The sequence below is a fragment of the Babylonia areolata genome, chromosome 1 (assembly GCF_041734735.1).
Source record: "Babylonia areolata isolate BAREFJ2019XMU chromosome 1, ASM4173473v1, whole genome shotgun sequence".
Taxonomy (NCBI): Eukaryota; Metazoa; Mollusca; class Gastropoda; order Neogastropoda; family Buccinidae; genus Babylonia; species Babylonia areolata.
In genome coordinates, this window is record NC_134876.1 from 96,182,586 (window position 1) to 96,203,187 (window position 20,602).

The window sequence follows — 20,602 nt, forward strand, 5'->3', positions numbered from 1 at the left end:
TCTTCTCTGATACTCGACTTCTCAGGATACCTCACGTCAGAAGTAAAACCTATGGACACAGATCGTTTTCTTTTCAATCACCAAAGATGTGGAACAAGCTCCCTGATAACCTCCGTCATTCTGATTCCCTCGCATCTTTTAAATCTCGTCTCAAAACTCACCTTTTCCCTCAGCAATAAGTTCAATTGTGGCAGGTCCACTTCCTTTGCGTTAGCTGTGCTTGACTACATAACTACATGCATGTATATGAATGTATTGTGTGTGCATGTGTTTATGTAAGTTTGTGCCTGCCTATGTGTGCGTATGTGTTAGGGTAGCTGTTAGATACACATGTATGTTAAAATGTATGTATGCAGTGTGTGTGTGTATGTGTGTGTGTGTGTGCGTGTGTGTAGTTCCATTTTGGTGTGTGTATGTAACATAGATGTAATGTTTTATGTTAACAAAAGCGTTTTTGTAAAGCACCTAGAGCAGATTTCTGGATAGTGTGCTATATAAGTATCCATTATTATTATTATCATGCTTGTGTTTCCCTGCACAGATTGTGTGTTGGTGATCCCTGCCGACGCACGGCGCTTTGAGTGCATGGCCTTTGACGTGCAGCGGCAGGTGGGGATGGAGGTAGGGGTGGGAGAGGGGGAGGTGTACCTGTGGACTGTGCTCACCCCCCTCCTCCTCCCCCCTTCCTGCATGCTGTACTTCTTCTCCGACATCGTCACCGCACTGCGGTACGTGTGGTGTTGTGTTGTGTTGCTTTGTGTGTGTTGTGTTGTACTGTGTTTTTTGTGTAGTACTGTGTTTATTGTGTTGTGTTGTACTGTGTTTATTGTTTACTGTGTTTATTGTGTTGTGTTGTACTGTGCTTATTGTGTTGTGTTGTACTGTGCTTATTGTGTTGTGTTGTACTGTGTCTATTGTGTTGTACTGTGTTTATTGTGTTGTGTTGTACTGTGTTTATTGTGTTGTGTTGTACTGTGTTTATTGTGTTGTGTTGTACTGTGTTTATTGTTTACTGTGTTTATTGTGTTGTGTTGTACTGTGCTTATTGTGTTGTGTTGTACTGTGCTTTTTGTGTTGTGTTGTACTGTGTCTATTGTGTTGTACTGTGTTTATTGTGTTGTGTTGTACTGTGTTTATTGTGTTGTGTTGTACTGTGTTTATTGTGTTGTACTGTGTTTATTGTGTTGTGTTGTACTGTGTTTATAGTGTTGTGTGTTCTGTGTTTATTGTGTTGTGTAGTACTGTGTTTATTGTGTTGTGTTGTACCGTGTTTATTGTATTGTGTTGTAATGTGCTGTGTTTATTGTATTGTGGTGTACTGTGTTTATTATGTTGTGCTGTACTGTGTTTATCGTGTTGTGTTGTACTGTGTTTATTGTGTTGTTCTGTGTTTATTGTATTGTGTTGTTCTGTGTTTAATGCGTTGTGTTGTACTGTGTTTATTGTGTTGTGTTGTTCTGTGTTTAATGTGCTGTGTTGTACTGTGTTTATTCTGTTGTGTTTACTGTTTTTATTGTGTTCTACTGCTGTGTTTATTGTGTGGTGTTGTACACTTCATACACAAAACACACACACAGCATTATCAAAAACAAGCTCAATCTCCTTGAAAACAACACAGAACAATGCAGAGGCCAAAGCCAACAAGCTAAAAGCACCGAGTGAGAATAGAAAGTGAAACTGAGCAAGCCCACTGCAGAATGGAAATATCTGTACTCGGACCAAGGGAAGCAACTGAGTGTTATGTATAAATCAGTGCTTGGTGTACGGAATGTTAATGAGTACAAGTTATTGGGTTTGGGGGGTTGCTTTTTTGTTTATATATATATATATATATATATATATATATATATATATATATATATATATATATATGGATTTTGTTGTTGATTTTTTTTTCTGGTGGTCCTCATGCAAGAATAGTTATTTCTACATGTACATGTGGGGCATTGTTTCTGTTAGAATAGTTATTTCTACATGTACATGTGGGGCATTGTTTCCGTTAGAATAGTTATTTCTACATGTACATGTGGGGCATTGTTTCCGTTAGAATAGTTATTTCTACATGTACATGTGGGACAATGTTTCTGTTAGAATAGTTATTTCTACATGTACATGTGGGGCATTGTTTCTGTTAGAATAGTTATTTCTACATGTACATGTGGGGCATTGTTTCCGTTAGAATAGTTATTTCTACATGCACATGTGGGGCATTGTTTCCGTTAGAATAGTTATTTCTACATGTACATGTGGGGCATTGTTTCCGTTAGAATAGTTATTTCTACATGTACATGTGGGGCATTGTTTCTGTTAGAATAGTTATTTCTACATGTACATGTGGGGCATTGTTTCTGTTAGAATAGTTATTTCTACATGTACATGTGGGGCATTGTTTCCGTTAGAATAGTTATTTCTACATGTACATGTTGGGAATTGTTTCCGTTAGAATAGTTATTTCCACATGTACATGTGGGGCATTGTTTCTGTTAGAATAGTTATTTCTACATGTACATGTGGGGCATTGTTTCCGTTAGAATAGTTATTTCTACATGTACATGTGGGGCATTGTTTCCGTTAGAATAGTTATTTCTACATGTACATGTGGGGCATTGTTTCTGTTAGAATAGTTATTTCTACATGTACATGTGGGGCATTGTTTCCGTTAGAATAGTTATTTCTACATGTACATGTGGGGCATTGTTTCCGTTAGAATAGTTATTTCTACATGTACATGTGGGGCATTTGTTTCCGTTGGAATAGTTATTTCTACATGTACATGTGGGGCATTGTTTCTGTTCGAATAGTTATTTCTACATGTACATGTGGGGCATTGTTTCCGTTAGAATAGTTATTTCTACATGTATATGCAGGGACATGTTTCAGAGAGAGCAATTATATTTATAAGTGCTCTTTGTTACAGTTATTTCTTGACTGGGTTTGCATTGAGGTCTGATGTCAGTATTCTGTATTACATTTCTTTACTGATCTGTTGTTACAAACTGAAGCATGTGTAATGCTATGTGAATGGAGGCTATATGAATATGTGAATGGATTTACTATTTTTATTTAGTGGAGATTGTTTTTTGTCTGGCCAGAAACGAGGACTGGAATTGTCTGAGAGAGCTTCTGATGGATGTGAAAACCCTGAGGGAAAAGTTTGATGACGAGTATTCCCCAAGAGTAAGTTTGTTGTTTGTTTTTGGGATTTCTGGTTTGTGTGTGCTGTGTGTGTGTGTGTGTGTGTGTGTACGTATGTGTGCAGGGTGTATGTGTGTGCTTGTGTGCGCAGGGTGTGTGTGTGTGTACATGTGCAGGGTGTGTGTGTGCGTGCAGGGTGTGTGTGTGTATCAGGCATCCAGGAGTAGGCAGCAAGCCTGATGAGCACTAGCATTGCGAAACAGGTGTCAATGTCTGTGCATGATGACCTCCCCTTTGGAGAAACAAAATGGCTGACATGAACATTAATGAGAGATTATAAAACACACTTCCACTCCTAATAACCACCACCCAAGCGCAAAACAGTTTTCAAGGTTGAAAGTTAAAGCAAGACCGTTTTCTCATTTGACTCATTCTTTATTAATGTCCTTGATTCCTTCCATTGATGTTTTCTGTCCACAACAGATGAGGCAGCGCAAGAACCTGGGGTCAGCAGAGGAGAAACAGCAGGAGATCGACAGACTGGTGAAGAGCATCATGGATGGTCTGTGTGATGCCCGTGACAGGCTGGGGAGCTTTGTGGGCATATTCACTCATTGCTGCAGCGTCAACTACCTGCTCCTCCACATCAACCACACCAACGATCAGCAACAGATTCTGCGGAGAAGGCTGCATGCACGCATGGCTGTGTACCAGTGGAGGGGGACAGAGTCCTTCCTGACGTCGTCTGACGGTGTACCGGGCACAATGCTACTGGCGTGTCGTCTCCACGAGGCAGCCATCTTGCGGCGGTGGTTCACGGTGAATGTGGGTCAGGTGTTGAAGGTGGTGGTTCTGCCGGAGGAGGAAGTGTTGCTCAACGGCCGCCCAGCCTGTGGGGACAGCCCCTGTCTGGCACAGCTGAAGGCTTGGCTGGAGGAGGCAGAGGTGTCTTCATCCCCCCCACCACACACCAGCCACTCGGACCTGCCGGTGATGTTGTTCATCCGAAGGATGGATCCAGACATCGTCTCCTTCCAACACTATCTCCAGGCCTGTTTGAAAAAGTACTGCAGAGATTTTGAAGGCAGGCGTTTGATATGCGTCTTCCATGTGGATAATCTGAACGTGAAAAGATGTCCCCAGATAGATGTGGGCCCACATGAGTGTTGTGTCAAACTGTACACTGCTTTCAAGCCATCAGAAAAACGGGTCAGTCTGGTGATTGCTGATGTTGAAAGACATCCAGCCTGAGCTTTGGAAAGGTTCAGTGGTTTCCGTGAAAGATCTTTTGATGTTGTTAGTGTCCCTTCATGTTTCCAGCAATGTGTGACACATGTGTCATGTTAGTGTCCCTTCATGTTTCCAGCAATGTGTGACACATGTGTCATGTTGTTAGTGTCCCTTCATGTTTCCAGCAATGTGTGACACATGTGTCATGTTGTTAGTGTCCATGTTTCCAGCAACGTGTGACATGTGTCATGTTGCTAGTGCCCTTCATGTTTCCAGCAATGTGTGACACATGTGTCATGTTGTTAGTGTCCCTTCATGTTTCCAGCAATGTGTGACACATGTGTCATGTTAGTGTCCCTTCATGTTTCCAGCAATGTGTGACACATGTGTCATGTTAGTGTCCCTTCATGTTTCCAGCAATGTGTGACACATGTGTCATGTTAGTGTCCCTTCATGTTTCCAGCAATGTGTGACACATGTGTCATGTTGTTAGTGTCCCTTCATGTTTCCAGCAATGTGTGACACATGTGTCATGTTGTTAGTGTCCCTTCATCTTTCCAGCAATGTGTGACACATGTGTCATGTTGTTAGTGTCCCTTCATGTTTCCAGCAATGTGTGACACATGTGTCATGTTAGTGTCCCTTCATGTTTCCAGCAATGTGTGACACATGTGTCATGTTAGTGTCCCTTCATGTTTCCAGCAATGTGTAACACATGTGTCATGTTAGTGTCCCTTCATGTTTCCAGCAATGTGTGACACATGTGTCATGTTAGTGTCCCTTCATGTTTCCAGCAATGTGTGACACATGTGTCATGTTAGTGTCCCTTCATGTTTCCAGCAATGTGTGACACATGTGTCATGTTGTTAGTGTCCCTTCATCTTTCCAGCAATGTGTGACACATGTGTCTTCCACTCGCATATGTGTGTGTGTGTGTGTGTGTGTGTGTGTGCTTGTGTGTGTGTAAGTGTGTGTGTGTGTGGGCATGTGTGTTTGTGGGTGCGCTGGAAAAATATGAACCATTGAATGTGTGTGTGTCTAGTCAAGTCAAGTCAAGTCAAAATGATCTTTATTGAGGATAAAAGAATAAGCTTGTACAGCGTTTTTTCATCCTGCCCTCAGAAAAAAAAGAAAGAAAAAAAAAGAGGGAGGGGGTAGGAAGAGTATAAGTGTGTGTGTGTGTGTGTGTGTGTGTGTGTGTGTGTGTGGTTGCACTGGAAAACTGTCAGCCATTGAATGAAAACTTGCACCAAATTGTGGTGATAAAAGCCACAATGTTTGGTGTGGAGTTTTAATTGGAATTATGATGGAAGTTTGGAATCACCCCCAGCTACCCAGAATATGATACAAATAATGGTGTTTGAAATCACATGACAGTGTATGTCACCCTGAGAGTGTATATTTGAAGATAAGATATGTGCAATGAAGTCACATGTTATTGTGGAACCAGAAAAAAAGTGTTTAAGGTTGAAATCCTGCTGTAAAAGAAATGTTTATTTTTCTGTCCTAAGTCCTTGTTGTCAGTGACAAATGTATGTTTCTCCATGCATTGTCAGTTTGTGTTTCTCACTTTGATGTTGGTGTATTCACCTGTTGTGGTGAGCAAGTTGTGTTTCTCCCTTTGATGTTGGTATATTCACCTGTTGTTTTGAACAAGTTGTGTTTCTCCCTTTGATGTTGGTTGTTGTGACTGCCCTTGATATGATGGCGGACGTGTACTGAATTACCGCCTCAGTTTTTCACCCTATTTCTCTCATTTTCTCTAATTGTTTGGGCATCAAATTATTTAGTTATTATTTCTGTGGTGTAAAAAAAAACTGGTCTTAGCAGAAAGGGTGAAATAAGCCCATTGAGTGGCTCTTACAGCTAGTTTGTGTGGTGGATGTGATGGTGGCATGACTTGAGTGAACTCGATCACGTTGTGACACTTAACAGAGACACGACTACTCTCACCATTCTCTTAAATAACCACTTTTTGTTATTGCACTGCTTTTCGTTTTTTCTTTATTTTGACTATCCTTCCTGACAAAAACTTCTTCAATTTGTTGGAAACTAAATAAAGGTGAGTGATCTATTTGATCTATTTGTTCATCTTATCAGAGTTTAACTTGCTTTATCCCAAGGGACTGAGTGTGTGAAAATCAAAATTTCAAGATGGTTAACACCAGAAACAAGGGAGTACGTAACAAAAGTTATGATGGTAGCCCTTTAGCCAGTGCCAAGGCACCTTCGGCCAGTCAAGCACACTGGACCAAAGTTGGAGATAAGACTCGCTCAAAGAGCGGGAGCTCTGCAGCTGAGTGCCATTCATCCGGCACCACCTCCCCTATAGTATACCTGGACGATGATGATGTACCCACCCCATGCCGCATCTGCACGAAAATAATTGGCAAAAATGCCAGATCTATTAAATGTGACAGGTGTAGTGGATGGGTCCATCTCGGGTGTACTGAGGTGTCTCCCTCAGAGTACGACTTCCTGGAAACTGCCAAACCGACAAGTTTCAAATGGTTCTGCAGCCTCTGTGAGGTAGAGTGCAAAAATGTCACTCCTGGAGACAGAATAGCAGAGCAGGGGGCAAAGCTGGAGGCACTCTTTGAAATTGTTAAAACCCTCCAACAGCAGAACCAGGCAATCCTGAAGCTGCTGCAAAAGGAGGACAGAATAGAAAATCAGATCCGGGTGCAGGTCAAAGAGTACCTCGATGAGCAGCACGAAAAGGAGGAAAGGAAGAACAACATTGTGTTGTTCAATGTAAAAGAATGTGAGAGTAAGGCACAGGGAGACACAGCTGTGCATGATGCAAAGCAGATCTCAGAAATCCTTACACATGTAAGTCCAGAGTTTGACAGTAGCAAAGTGGCTACGAATGGCATCATCCGACTTGGCAGAAAAAGGGATCAAACTCAAAGTGATCCCAACCCCAGACCCAGACCCATCAAGGTCATTCTGACTAATACTGCATGCAAAACACACATCCTGAGAAATGCCAGGAAACTGAGAGAGCATGACTCATTCAAGTCTGTTGGCATTGCTGCTGACAAGACTCAGAAAGAAAGACAAGCAGATAAAGTTAAGAGAGATGAGTTTAGACAGCGGAAAGACAATGGAGAGGATGTGGTCTGGCACAAAGGTGATGTGATGTCTCGTGCTGAAAGAGATGCTATAATCAAGAGTGGAAGGGATGGGAACTTAGCGGGGAGGGAAGAAGCAGGAGGAGCAGTGGCAAGTAGCCCTGCCCAAATTTGACTTCAGTGCCGAGGGAACAAAGAACAATGTAAATACGTGTGTTGTACATAGACCAACAAACAAATCTTCTTTTTCTCATAAGTTTTCTTCTCTGAAATGTTATTATGCAAACGCTGACATGCTGACAAACAAACTAAATGAACTGGGACTATTGTATAACATACACAACTTTGACATTATTGCTTTTACTGAAGTATTACCAAAAAACTCCAAGGTTAAAATTGAAAATTTTGTACTTCCTGGTTATACAGGTTTTACAAACAACAAGGGAAGAGGTGTCAGTCTGTTCGTGCGGGAAGGGTGGGAGGTGTCCAGGATTGTAGAAATTGAAAGGATCTTTTCTCCTTCAATTTTTTGTAAAATATCATTACCTGGTAGTAACGAGCACATCATTTTTGGTGTAGTGTACAGATCCCCCAACTCAGATTATGAGGATCATGCTAGTGTAATTAAACTAATAAACTATGTATTTAACAGTTTTAAAAACAAGGTTATTGTCTCTGGAGATTTTAATTATCCAGAAATTGACTGGCAAAATGTGATAAGTTGTAAAAATGAGGACCACCCAGCTACAAAATTTTTGGATTGTGTTCAACAAAATTACATTGTACAAATGGCTTCCGAGCCCACTCATTATAGAGGTTTACAAAAACCTAATGTGCTAGATCTGTTGTTTACCAACTCTTATGAAAACATCTACACTTTGGATTACTGGCCCCCTCTAGGGAAGAGCCACCATTCTGCCCTCTACTTTGATGTTCAGATCAAGTGGGAACATCCATCTGGTCACTCTGTGAAATATCAACTAGATAAAGGAGATTACGAAGGCATGAAGCATTACGTAGGTGAGATAAACTGGGATGACCTTTTGAAAAATGAGACATCTGTGGATGAAACCTGGGAACTTATTCATGATGTAATAATAAAGTCCATGAACAAATTTATTCCAAAAAAATCATTCAAACAAGGACCCTCCAATAAACAAAGACGTGATCCCATTCCCCAGTCACTTTTAGATAAAATTCATCAAAAGCGTAGAGCCTTTAAAAAATATAAGAAATATCCCACTAGTGAGAACTATAAAATATATGCACGTGCTAGAAACCAGGTAAAATGGGAGTCAAGAAAAAACGTGAAAGCTAAGGAAACTAAATTAGCTAAAGAATCTAAGCATAATCCAAAAGGATTCTTCCGTTATGTTGCAAGTAAAACTCTGCCAAGAGAACAAATTGCTAATCTAATAAAGGAAGATGGTACCTTAACACAAAATGACTCAGAAAAAGCAGCTGTGCTAAACAGATTTTTTGCTAGTGTTTTTACCGAGGAGAGTAACGTAAATGTCCCAGAGTTTTCATGTAAGACAGAAGTTACTGAAATTTCCAACGTGGAGGTCACAGTTGAACAGATGAAAAAAGCTCTAAAGAGCCTAAACCCATCAAAGTCCCCAGGACCTGATGAGATACACCCACGAGTATTAATAGAGCTTGCTGAAGTTATTGCTCACCCACTTAAGATCTTGTTTGATAGAACACTAGATAAGGGTGAAATACCAAAAGCTTGGAAAGAAGCAGAAGTACGTCCTATCTTTAAGAAAGGTAACAAAAATTCTGCGGGTAACTATCGTCCAGTCAGTCTAACATCAGTTGTCTGTAAAGTTTTTGAGGGTTTTATTCGAGACGCTCTCTGCCAACATTTAACCAAACATGATCTGTTATCTAGAGAACAGTTTGGATTTACCAGAGGGTGCTCGTGTGTTACACAACTACTTGTTACATTACAAGATTGGTTAGTCATGCTAGATGAGAAGGTACCAGTCGATGCAGTCTACCTTGATCTAAGGAAAGCTTTTGATACAGTTCCCCATCACAGACTCATGAATAAACTAGGAGGCTATGGGATAAAAGGCAAGCTACTATTGTGGATCAGAGATTTTCTAAATGGAAGATCACAGTTTGTAAGTGTAAATAGTAGTAAATCATCAAAGGTTAAGGTAACTAGTGGTGTACCACAAGGTAGTGTTCTTGGCCCAACCTTGTTCATATACTTTATAAATGATATGCCTGGTGAGGTAGATTGTAAAGTAAAAATTTTTGCAGACGACACCAAGGCTTACTCTGCCATCCGAAATACAGAAGATAGAGATCACTTGCAAATGTGTATACATAATCTGGTTAAATGGACAAATACTTGGCTGTTGCAATTTAACAGCGAGAAATGCAAAGTTCTGCACCTTGGAAAGAATAATCCACAGTATCAGTACACGATACAGGAAAAGGGGGTAACTCGAACAATGGATAGTACAACAGCGGAAAGAGATCTAGGGATCACGATGGACCCAGAACTAAGCTTTGAGGCACATATAAATAATATAGTGAAAAAGGGAAATCAAATTTCTGGTCTTCTTGTGAGAACTATAACTAATAAATCTCCCGAAATTATGATTCCATTGTTCAAAGCTCTGGTTAGACCCATTATTGAATATGGAAACTCAGTATGGTGCCCTTACCATAAAAAACACATAAATATGATTGAAGGAGTTCAACGCAGATTTACCAAGTGTATAACTAGTAATACTATTAGTACTCGTGATCTTAGTTATGAGGAGCGCCTGGCTCTTTTTAATATGCCTAGCCTTGAGTTTAGAAGATTAAGAGGTGATCTCATTGAAGTATATAAGATCATGCACAATATTTATGATCCTTGCACCACCTCTTCATTGTTTACTATGGCTAACTACGATAAAACTCGAGGGCACAACTTCAAAATAAACAAAACTAATTTCGTAACTAACCAGTTCCGCAAGTTCTTTACTAACCGTATCATAAATCTGTGGAATAACCTTTCCTATGACACCATCAATGCACCATCGGTAAACGCCTTCAAAAATCACATTGACAAAAAGTTTAAGAACCATGTATTTTCCACAGAGTTAAATCTTTACTGAGCTGTAGATAAATATAGTATACACTATGCCAGATTTAAACAAGGGTTTGTTCACAACAAGTGATCCAAAGCACATAAATGGACACTGATTACGAGGGCAAAAGGCTTTTAGCCTATAGCCAAACATTTCTGTGATTTCTGTGATATTCACCTGTTGTTTTGAACAAGTTGTGTTTCTCCCTTTGATGTTGATATATTCACCTGTTATTGTGAACAAGTTGTGTTTCTCCCTTTGATGTTGGTATATTCACCTGTTATTGTGAACAAGTTGTGTTTCTCCCTTTGATGTTGGTATATTCACCTGTTATTGTGAACAAGTTGTGTTTCTCCCTTTGATGTTGGTATATTCACCTGTTATTGTGAACAAGTTGTGTTTCTCCCTTTGATGTTGGTATATTCACCTGTTGTTGTGAACAAGTTGTGTTTCTCCCTTTGATGTTGGTGTATTCACCTGTTGTTGTGAACAAGTTGTGTTTCTCACTTTGATGTTGGTGTATTCACCTGTTGTTGTGAGCAAGTTGTGTTTCTCCCTTTGATGTTGGTATATTCACCTGTTGTTTTGAACAAGTTGTGTTTCTCCCTTTGATGTTGGTATATTCACCTGTTGTTTTGAACAAGTTGTGTTTCTCCCTTTGATGTTGATATATTCACCTGTTATTGTGAACAAGTTGTGTTTCTCCCTTTGATGTTGATATATTCACCTGTTTTTGTGAACAGCTGTTCCAGTCTGGGCTGAAAACGTAATTTTGTAATGCCCCTCAGGAGAAGAAAAGCAGTGATCTATTTTCATTTGATTATCATCAAGGTTCAGAGGTCAAGGGCTGAACTCTGCATCCTGTGTTTTATGTTTAGACTAGATTCTTCATGCGTGGTACCAACAGTACAAATACTGTATGAAGTGCCATACCTAGAGCTTTGTACAGCATGTTGCGTCCTGTGTTTTATGTTTAGACTTGATTCCTTATGCTTGGTACCAACAGTGCAAATACTGTTTGAAGTGCCATATCTAGAGCTTTGTATAGCATGTTGAATCCTGTGTTTTATGTTTAGACTTGATTCTTCATGCTTGGTACCAACAGTGCAAATACTGTTTGAAGTGCCATACCTAGAGCTTTGTACAGCATGTTGCGTCCTGTGTTTTATGTTTAGACTAGATTCTTCATGCTTGGTACCAACAGTACAAATACTGTATGAAGTGCCATACCTACAGAATTGTACAGCATGTTGCGTCCTGTGTTTTATGTTTAGACTTGATTCTTGATGCTTGGCACCAACACTGCAAATACTGTTTGAAGTGCCATATCTAGAGCTTTGTACAGCATGTTGCGTCCTGTGTTTTATGTTTAGACTTCATGCTTGGCACCAACAGTGCAAATACTGTTTGAAGTGCCATATCTAGAACTTTGTACAGCATGTTGAATCCTGTGTTTTATGTTTAGACTTCATGCTTGGTACCTACAGTACAAATACTGTTTGAAGTGCCATACCTAGAGCTTTGTACAGCATGTTGTGTCCTGTGTTTTATGTTTAGACTAGATTCTTCATGCTTGGTACCAACAGTACAAATACTGTTTGAAGTGCCATACCTGGAGCTTTGTACAGCATGTTGAATCCTGTGTTTTATGTTTAGACTTCATGCTTGATAACAACAGTACAAATACTGTTTGAAGTGCCATACCTAGAGAATTGTACAGTATGTTGCGTCCTGTGTTTTATGTTTAGACTAGATTCTTCATGCTTGGTACCAACAGTACAAATACTGTATGAAGTGCCATACCTACAGAATTGTACAGCATGTTGCGTCCTGTGTTTTATGTTTAGACTTGATTCCTTATGCTTGGTACCAACAGTGCAAATACTGTTTGAAGTGCCATACCTAGAGCTTTGTACAGCATGTTGCGTCCTGTGTTTTATGTTTAGACTAGATTCTTCATGCGTGGTACCAACAGTACAAATACTGTATGAAGTGCCATATCTAGAGCTTTGTATAGCATGTTGAATCCTGTGTTTTATGTTTAGACTTGATTCTTGATGCTTGGCACCAACAGTGCAAATACTGTTTGAAGTGCCATATCTAGAGATTTGTACAGCATGTTGCGTCCTGTGTTTTATGTTTAGACTTCATGCTTGGCACCAACAGTGCAAATACTGTTTGAAGTGCCATATCTAGAACTTTGTACAGCATGTTGAATCCTGTGTTTTATGTTTAGACTTCATGCTTGGTACCAACAGTACAAATAGTGTTTGAAGTGCCATACCTAGAGCTTTGTACAGCATGTTGAATCCTGTGTTTTATGTTTAGACTAGATTCTTCATGCTTGGTACCAACAGTACAAATACAGTTTGAAGTGCCATACCTAGAGCTTTGTACAGCATGTTGCGTCCTGTGTTTTATGTTTAGACTTCATGCTTGGTACCAACAGTGCAAATACTGTTTGAAGTGCCATATCTAGAACTTTGTACAGCATGTTGAATCCTGTGTTTTATGTTTAGACTTCATGCTTGGTACCAACAGTACAAATACAGTTTGAAGTGCCATACCTAGAGCTTTGTACAGCATGTTGAATCCTGTGTTTTATGTTTAGACTAGATTCTTCATGCTTGGTACCAACAGTACAAATACTGTATGAAGTGCCATACCTACAGAATTGTACAGCATGTTGCGTCCTGTGTTTTATGTTTAGACTTGATTCCTTATGCTTGGTACCAACAGTGCAAATACTGTTTGAAGTGCCATACCTAGAGCTTTGTACAGCATGTTGAATCCTGTGTTTTATGTTTAGACTAGATTCTTCATGCTTGGTACCAACAGTACAAATACTGTATGAAGTGCCATATCTAGAGCTTTGTATAGCATGTTGAATCCTGTGTTTTATGTTTAGACTTGATTCTTGATGCTTGGCACCAACAGTGCAAATACTGTTTGAAGTGCCATATCTAGAGATTTGTACAGCATGTTGCGTCCTGTGTTTTATGTTTAGACTTCATGCTTGGCACCAACAGTGCAAATACTGTTTGAAGTGCCATATCTAGAACTTTGTACAGCATGTTGAATCCTGTGTTTTATGTTTAGACTTCATGCTTGGTACCAACAGTACAAATAGTGTTTGAAGTGCCATACCTAGAGCTTTGTACAGCATGTTGAATCCTGTGTTTTATGTTTAGACTAGATTCTTCATGCTTGGTACCAACAGTACAAATACAGTTTGAAGTGCCATACCTAGAGCTTTGTACAGCATGTTGCGTCCTGTGTTTTATGTTTAGACTTCATGCTTGGTACCAACAGTGCAAATACTGTTTGAAGTGCCATATCTAGAACTTTGTACAGCATGTTGAATCCTGTGTTTTATGTTTAGACTTCATGCTTGGTACCAACAGTACAAATAGTGTTTGAAGTGCCATACCTAGAGCTTTGTACAGCATGTTGAATCCTGTGTTTTATGTTTAGACTAGATTCTTCATGCTTGGTACCAACAGTACAAATACTGTATGAAGTGCCATACCTACAGAATTGTACAGCATGTTGCGTCCTGTGTTTTATGTTTAGACTTGATTCTTGATGCTTGGCACCAACAGTGCAAATACTGTTTGAAGTGCCATATCTAGAGATTTGTACAGCATGTTGCGTCCTGTGTTTTATGTTTAGACTTCATGCTTGGCACCAACAGTGCAAATACTGTTTGAAGTGCCATATCTAGAACTTTGTACAGCATGTTGAATCCTGTGTTTTATGTTTAGACTTCATGCTTGGTACCAACAGTACAAATAGTGTTTGAAGTGCCATACCTAGAGCTTTGTACAGCATGTTGAATCCTGTGTTTTATGTTTAGAGTAGATTCTTCATGCTTGGTACCAACAGTACAAATACAGTTTGAAGTGCCATACCTAGAGCTTTGTACAGCATGTTGCGTCCTGTGTTTTATGTTTAGACTTCATGCTTGGTACCAACAGTACAAATAGTGTTTGAAGTGCCATACCTAGAGCTTTGTACAGCATGTTGAATCCTGTGTTTTATGTTTAGACTAGATTCTTCATGCTTGGTACCAACAGTACAAATACAGTTTGAAGTGCCATACCTAGAGCTTTGTACAGCATGTTGCGTCCTGTGTTTTATGTTTAGACTTCATGCTTGGTACCAACAGTACAAATACTGTTTGAAGTGCCATACCTAGAGAATTGTACAGTATGTTGCGTCCTGTGTTTTATGTTTAGACTAGATTCTTCATGCTTGGTACTAACAGTACAAATAGTGTTTGAAGTGCCATACCTAGAGCTTTGTACAGCATGTTGCGTCCTGTGTTTTATGTTTAGACTTGATTCTTGGTGCTTGGTATCAACAGTACAAATAGTGTTTGAAGTGCCATATCTAGAGCTTTGTATAGCATGTTGAATCCTGTGTTTTATGTTTAGACTTGATTCTTGGTGCTTGGTATCAACAGTACAAATAGTGTTTGAAGTGCCATACCTAGAGCTTTGTGCAGCATGTTGAATCCTGTGTTTTATGTTTAGACTTGATTCCTTATGCTTGGTACCAACAGCACAAATACTGTATGAAGTGCCATACCTACAGAATTTTACAGCATGTTGCGTCCTGTGTTTTATGTTTAGACTTGATTCTTGATGCTTGGCACCAACAGTGCAAATACTGTTTGAAGTGCCATATCTAGAGCTTTGTACAGCATGTTGCGTCCTGTGTTTTATGTTTAGACTTCATGCTTGGCACCAACAGTGCAAATACTGTTTGAAGTGCCATATCTAGAACTTTGTACAGCATGTTGAATCCTGTGTTTTATGTTTAGACTTCATGCTTGGTACCAACAGTACAAATACTGTTTGAAGTGCCATACCTAGAGCTTTGTACAGCATGTTGCGTCCTGTGTTTTATGTTTAGACGTGATTCTTGATGCTTGGCACCAACAGTGCAAATACTGTTTGAAGTGCCATATCTAGAGCTTTGTACAGCATGTTGAATCCTGTGTTTTATGTTTGGGCTCGTTAGTTCATGCTTGGTACCAGTGACACTATTTTAAGAAGTGTGCCATTTTTTCTGGATGTTAAAAACAAATTGTTTTTCTTATATATACAAAATTGCCCGTGTGAATGTTTCCACACAAGTACTTTTTCAGCTATTGCGCTTGTTTGAAAAACAGTCATGACTATATTTTTACATGTGTATAATTGTGATAATTGTATGTGATATTTACTTGATGTCAGCTTTTAAGTATTTCATGACATATGTATTCATACTGAATGACTGTTATTTTTGTGTATTGTTAATGTGTCTTACACCACCAAGAAACATCTTACTGGAGACGATATTGTATTTCAGTTGTCAGCACTTTATGTACCTTTAACATGCTGTGCCTGGTGTCGTGTTAGAATCAGACTTTTAAACAAAATGTGCAGGGTGTGCCTTATAATCAGAAATATGCAGGGTATTTGATTGATTGATTGATTGATATGGATACTTATATAGCACCTATCCTCGGTTGGAGACCAAGCCCTAAGTGCTTTACGAACACGGGGTCATTTGCACAACAGGCTGCCTACCTGGGTAAAGCCAACTGACGGCTGCCACTGGGCGTTCATCATTCGTTTCCTGTATCAATCAATCAGATTTCAGGCACGCACACACACTCAGACAGACATGTAACATTTTACGTGTATGACCATTTTATTTACCCCACCATGCAGGCAGCCATACTCCATTTTCGGGGGTGTGCATGCTGGGTATGTTCTTGTTTCCATAACCCACCGAACGCTGACATGGATTACAGGATCTTTAACATGCGTATTTGATCTTCTGCATGTGTATACACACGAAGGGAGTTCAGGCACTAGCAGGTCTGCACATATGTTGACCTGAGAGATTGGAAAAATCTCTACCCTTCACCCACCAGGCGCCGTCACCGAGATTCAAACCCAGGACCCTCAGATTGAAAGTCCAACGCTTTAACCATTCGGCTATTGCGCCCGTCACAAAAGGGTGTGCCTTTTAAAAGATCAGAAGTGCCTTGTAGACAGTAAAATACTATTTTTGTTCTGGAGCATATTCTTATTTTGATTACTTGTTTACACACACACACACACACACACACACACACACACACACACACACACACTCACTCACTCACTCAATCTTGCAAGGTAATCACTTTTCTTTGTCACTGTCATTGCTATCTTTCACTCCACTCCCCACCCCTGTCCCAAAATAGTTTGCAAAATACAAAGTTGATAAGATAATGTCTCTTTAAGTGGTACATACAATGTATTTTATTGCTGGAGCTCAGTTTTTTTCTGTGTTCATGTCTAGGCCTTACAGGTAGAACCGCGTCGCAGGACTTGCTAAGTTAACTGCACTGTTGAAAGAATTATCTTCAGACAGATGCCCACGTTTCAACAGATTTGTTTGGGAAAATGTTGTTCTGAATGTAAAAGGAGAAAAAATATTTAATTATTTTATTATATATATATATATATATATATATATATATATATTCATTTAGAAAGAACTTATTAAAAAAGAACATGAATAATGCATGTGTTTGTGTGTGTGTGTGTGTGTGTGTGTGTGCGCGGATGTGTATGTGTGTGCATGTGTTTATGAGTATGCGTGTGCATGTGTGTGTGTGTGTGTGTATGTGTGTGTGTGTGAGAGAGAGAGAGAGAGAGAGAGATGGAGGAAGATTGTGTGTGTGTGCGCGCACGCGCATGTTTGTGTGTGTGTGTGTGTGTGGATGTGTATGTGTGTGCATGTACTTGTGAGTGTGTGTGTGCATGTGTGTGTGTGTCTGTGTGTGTGTGTGCATGCACTTGAATGTGTTTGCATGTGAGTGTGCATGTGTGTTTGTGAGTGTGTGTGTACCCTCTTACTTATGTTGCAGTACATTCATTATCGGGCTGTGTGTCTTAAAAAGCACAACACATTGGAATAAGATGAAAAGGAGTTTCTTTTTTAACTGTTATATTGTAATACGAGATTAGCAATGAATTTGGAATATGTATTGAATTGAATATGTATTTTGCCAGAATACAATGAAAGTGCTACAAAGAGAGAGAGAGAAAGAGAGGGAGAGAGAGAAAATACATCAGCAGGTTTTTCAGAGCTGTGAGATACACTGTGTGTGACCTAGATGTGGATGATTATGGCAGCATTACAATCAATAAACAAGGGAAATCTTTGCAATAAAAAGAAGGTCCAGCAGAGATAAAATGTCACAAACCACTTGAGCTTACCTACTTGCTGGTTAGACTCCAGTCCTTGTCAAAGTATAGGGTCACAAGTTTCCTGTCCTTGTCGAAGTATAGGGTCACAAGTTTCCTGTCCTTGTCGAAGTATAGGGTCACAAGTTTCCAGTCCTAGTCGATGTATAGGGTCACAAGTTTCCTGTCCTTGTCAAAGTATAGAGTCACAAGTTTCCTTGTCGATGTATAGGGTCACAGGTTTCCAGTCCTTGTCGAAATATAGGGTCACAAGTTTCCTGTCCTTGTCGAAGTATAGGGTCACAAGTTTCCTGTCCTTGTCAAAGTATAGGGTCACAAGTTTCCTGTCCTTGTCAGAGTATAGGGTCACAAGTTTCCTGTCCCTGTCGAAGTATAGGGTCACAAGTTTCCTGTCCTTGTTGAAGTATAGGGTCACAAGTTTCCTTGTCGATGTATAGGGTCACAAGTTTCCAGTCCTAGTCGAAGTATAGGGTCACAAGTTTCCTGTCCTTGTCGAAGTATAGGGTCACAAGTTTCCTGTCCTTGTCAGAGTATAGGGTCACAAGTTTCCTGTCCCTGTCGAAGTATAGGGTCACAAGTTTCCTGTCCTTGTCGAAGTATAGGGTCACAAGTTTCCAGTCCTTGTCGAAGTATAGGGTCACAAGTTTTCTGTCCTTGTTGAAGTATAGGGTCACAAGTTTCCTTGTCGATGTATAGGGTCACGAGTTTCCAGTCCTTGTCGAAGTATAGGGTCACAAGTTTCCTGTCCTTGTCGAAGTATAGGGTCACAAGTTTCCTGTCCTTGCCAAATTACAGGGTCACAAGTTTCCTGTCCTTGTCGAAGTATCGAGTCACAAGTTTCCTTGTCGAAGTATAGGATCACAAGTTTCCTTGTCGAAGTATAGGGTCACAAGTTTCCTGTCCTTGTCGAAGTATAGGGTCACAAGTTTCCTGTCCTTGTCGAAGTATAGGGTCACAAGTTTCTTGTCCTTGTCGAAGTATAGGGTCACAAGTTTCCTTGTCAAAGTATAGGGTCACAAGTTTCCAGTGAGGAGAAGTGTGGGGGAGAAGTGTGTGTCATGACTGATGTGACTCTGTCTTTAAAAACAGTATTTTTTAGTGAGTGTAAATGGCGACAGTTGTTATCCTACCGTAGGGAAGATGTCTTTAAAAACAGTATTTTTTAGTGAGTGTAAATGCCGACAGTTGTTATCCTACCGTAGGGAAGGTGTCTTTAACAACAGTATTTTTAGTGAGTGTGAATGGCAACAGTTGAAATCCAACTCCTGTAGGGAAGGTGTCTTTAACAACAGAATTTTTAGTGAGTGTGAATGGCGACAGTTGTTATCCTACCGTAGGGAAGATGTCTTTAAAAACAGTATTTTTTAGTGAGTGTAAATGGCGACAGTTGTTATCCTACCGTAGGGAAGATGTCTTTAAAAACAGTATTTTTTAGTGAGTGTAAATGGCGATAGTTGTTATCCTACCGTAGGGAAGATGCCTTTAAAAACAGTATTTTTTAGTGAGTGTAAATGGCGACAGTTGTTATCCTACCGTAGGGAAGATGTCTTTAAAAACAGTATTTTTTAGTGAGTGTAAATGGCGACAGTTGTTATCCTACCGTAGGGAAGATGTCTTTAAAAACAGTATTTTTTAGTGAGTGTAAATGCCGACAGTTGTTATCCTACCGTAGGGAAGGTGTCTTTAACAACAGTATTTTTAGTGAGTGTGAATGGCAACAGTTGAAATCCAACTCCTGTAGGGAAGGTGTCTTTAACAACAGTATTTTTAGTGAGTGTGAATGGCGACAGTTGTTATCCAACTCCTGTAGGGAAGGTGTCTTTAACAACAGTATTTTTAGTGAGTGTAAATAGCGACAGTTGTTATCCTACCGTAGGGAAGGTGTCTTTAACAACAGTGTTTTTAGTGAGTGTGAATGGCAACAGTTGTTATCCTACCGTAGGGAAGGTGGCAGAATGGTGCCAGTACAATGGCCATCAGGTTCTGGGTTCACTGGAAAATCAAATTGAGCATCTAGTCATTCACTTGAGATGATAAACTGAGGCCCATGTGCAACACGCACTTGGCGCACTGAAAAAGAACCATGGCAATGAAAGTGTTGTCCTCTGGCCAAATTCTGGAGAAAAAATCCACTCTCATTGGTACACAAAACTTAATATGCAAGCATGTACTTGAGGCCTCAATGGCAGAGAGGTTTTCGCTGCTGTCAGGCATCTGCTTATATGGAATTGTCTGAACACAGTAATTCCTCCTTGAGAAACTGGATCTATAATAATCCATCATGTAAAGAAACCATCATCTGCAGTACACAGATTCTGTAGATCATCGGCATCTGTCCTGATGTGACTGGAGACTTTGTGTGTGAATTATGTCCCTTGAGCTGATCTGTTCCTGGTGAAAACTGTAACGCCAGAAAGGTTTGGTGTTGCTTCAAATGATCTTCATGTGTGAATTATGTCCCTTGTGCTGAGCTGTTTCTTTTGCTTGTCTTAATCTTAACACAGCATCCCGTACATACCCATTTGTAACTGCATGACCATATTTTTTTTTATATGTCATTTTTTCTCTTGTATATATCAAACCAATCCCAGTATTACTGGCAAATGGGTGCTAAAATAACATGCAAATTATTGTGTATTTTATTTTGTTACACCATGTCATTGTTACTGCTATGCTCCAACTAACCCCCCAGTTCCCAGTTCAGGCTCAACTAGTCAGATACAGAGCCGTATTGTAAATCTAAGTTGTGATCTGTGCATTTGTCTATTCCTATTGCATTGTACCAGACTGATGATTACATTTGGCCTTTTATTTCATTTTA

General features: G+C 39.8%; 1 protein-coding gene across 2 annotated transcripts in view; it reads left to right on the forward strand.

Moving 5' to 3' along the window:
• Positions 1–5,108, forward strand: part of LOC143289889 (uncharacterized) — a 16,168-nt gene extending 11,060 nt beyond the window's left edge. For both annotated transcript variants that reach the window (XM_076599103.1, XM_076599113.1), the window contains exons 7-9: positions 542–728; positions 3,093–3,177; positions 3,619–5,108. In XM_076599103.1, the coding sequence (XP_076455218.1) occupies positions 542–728; positions 3,093–3,177; positions 3,619–4,386 (1,040 nt within the window). In that variant the 3' untranslated portion in view covers positions 4,387–5,108. The remainder of the gene's footprint in view (positions 1–541; positions 729–3,092; positions 3,178–3,618) is intronic.
• The last annotated feature ends 15,494 nt before the right edge of the window (positions 5,109–20,602 follow it).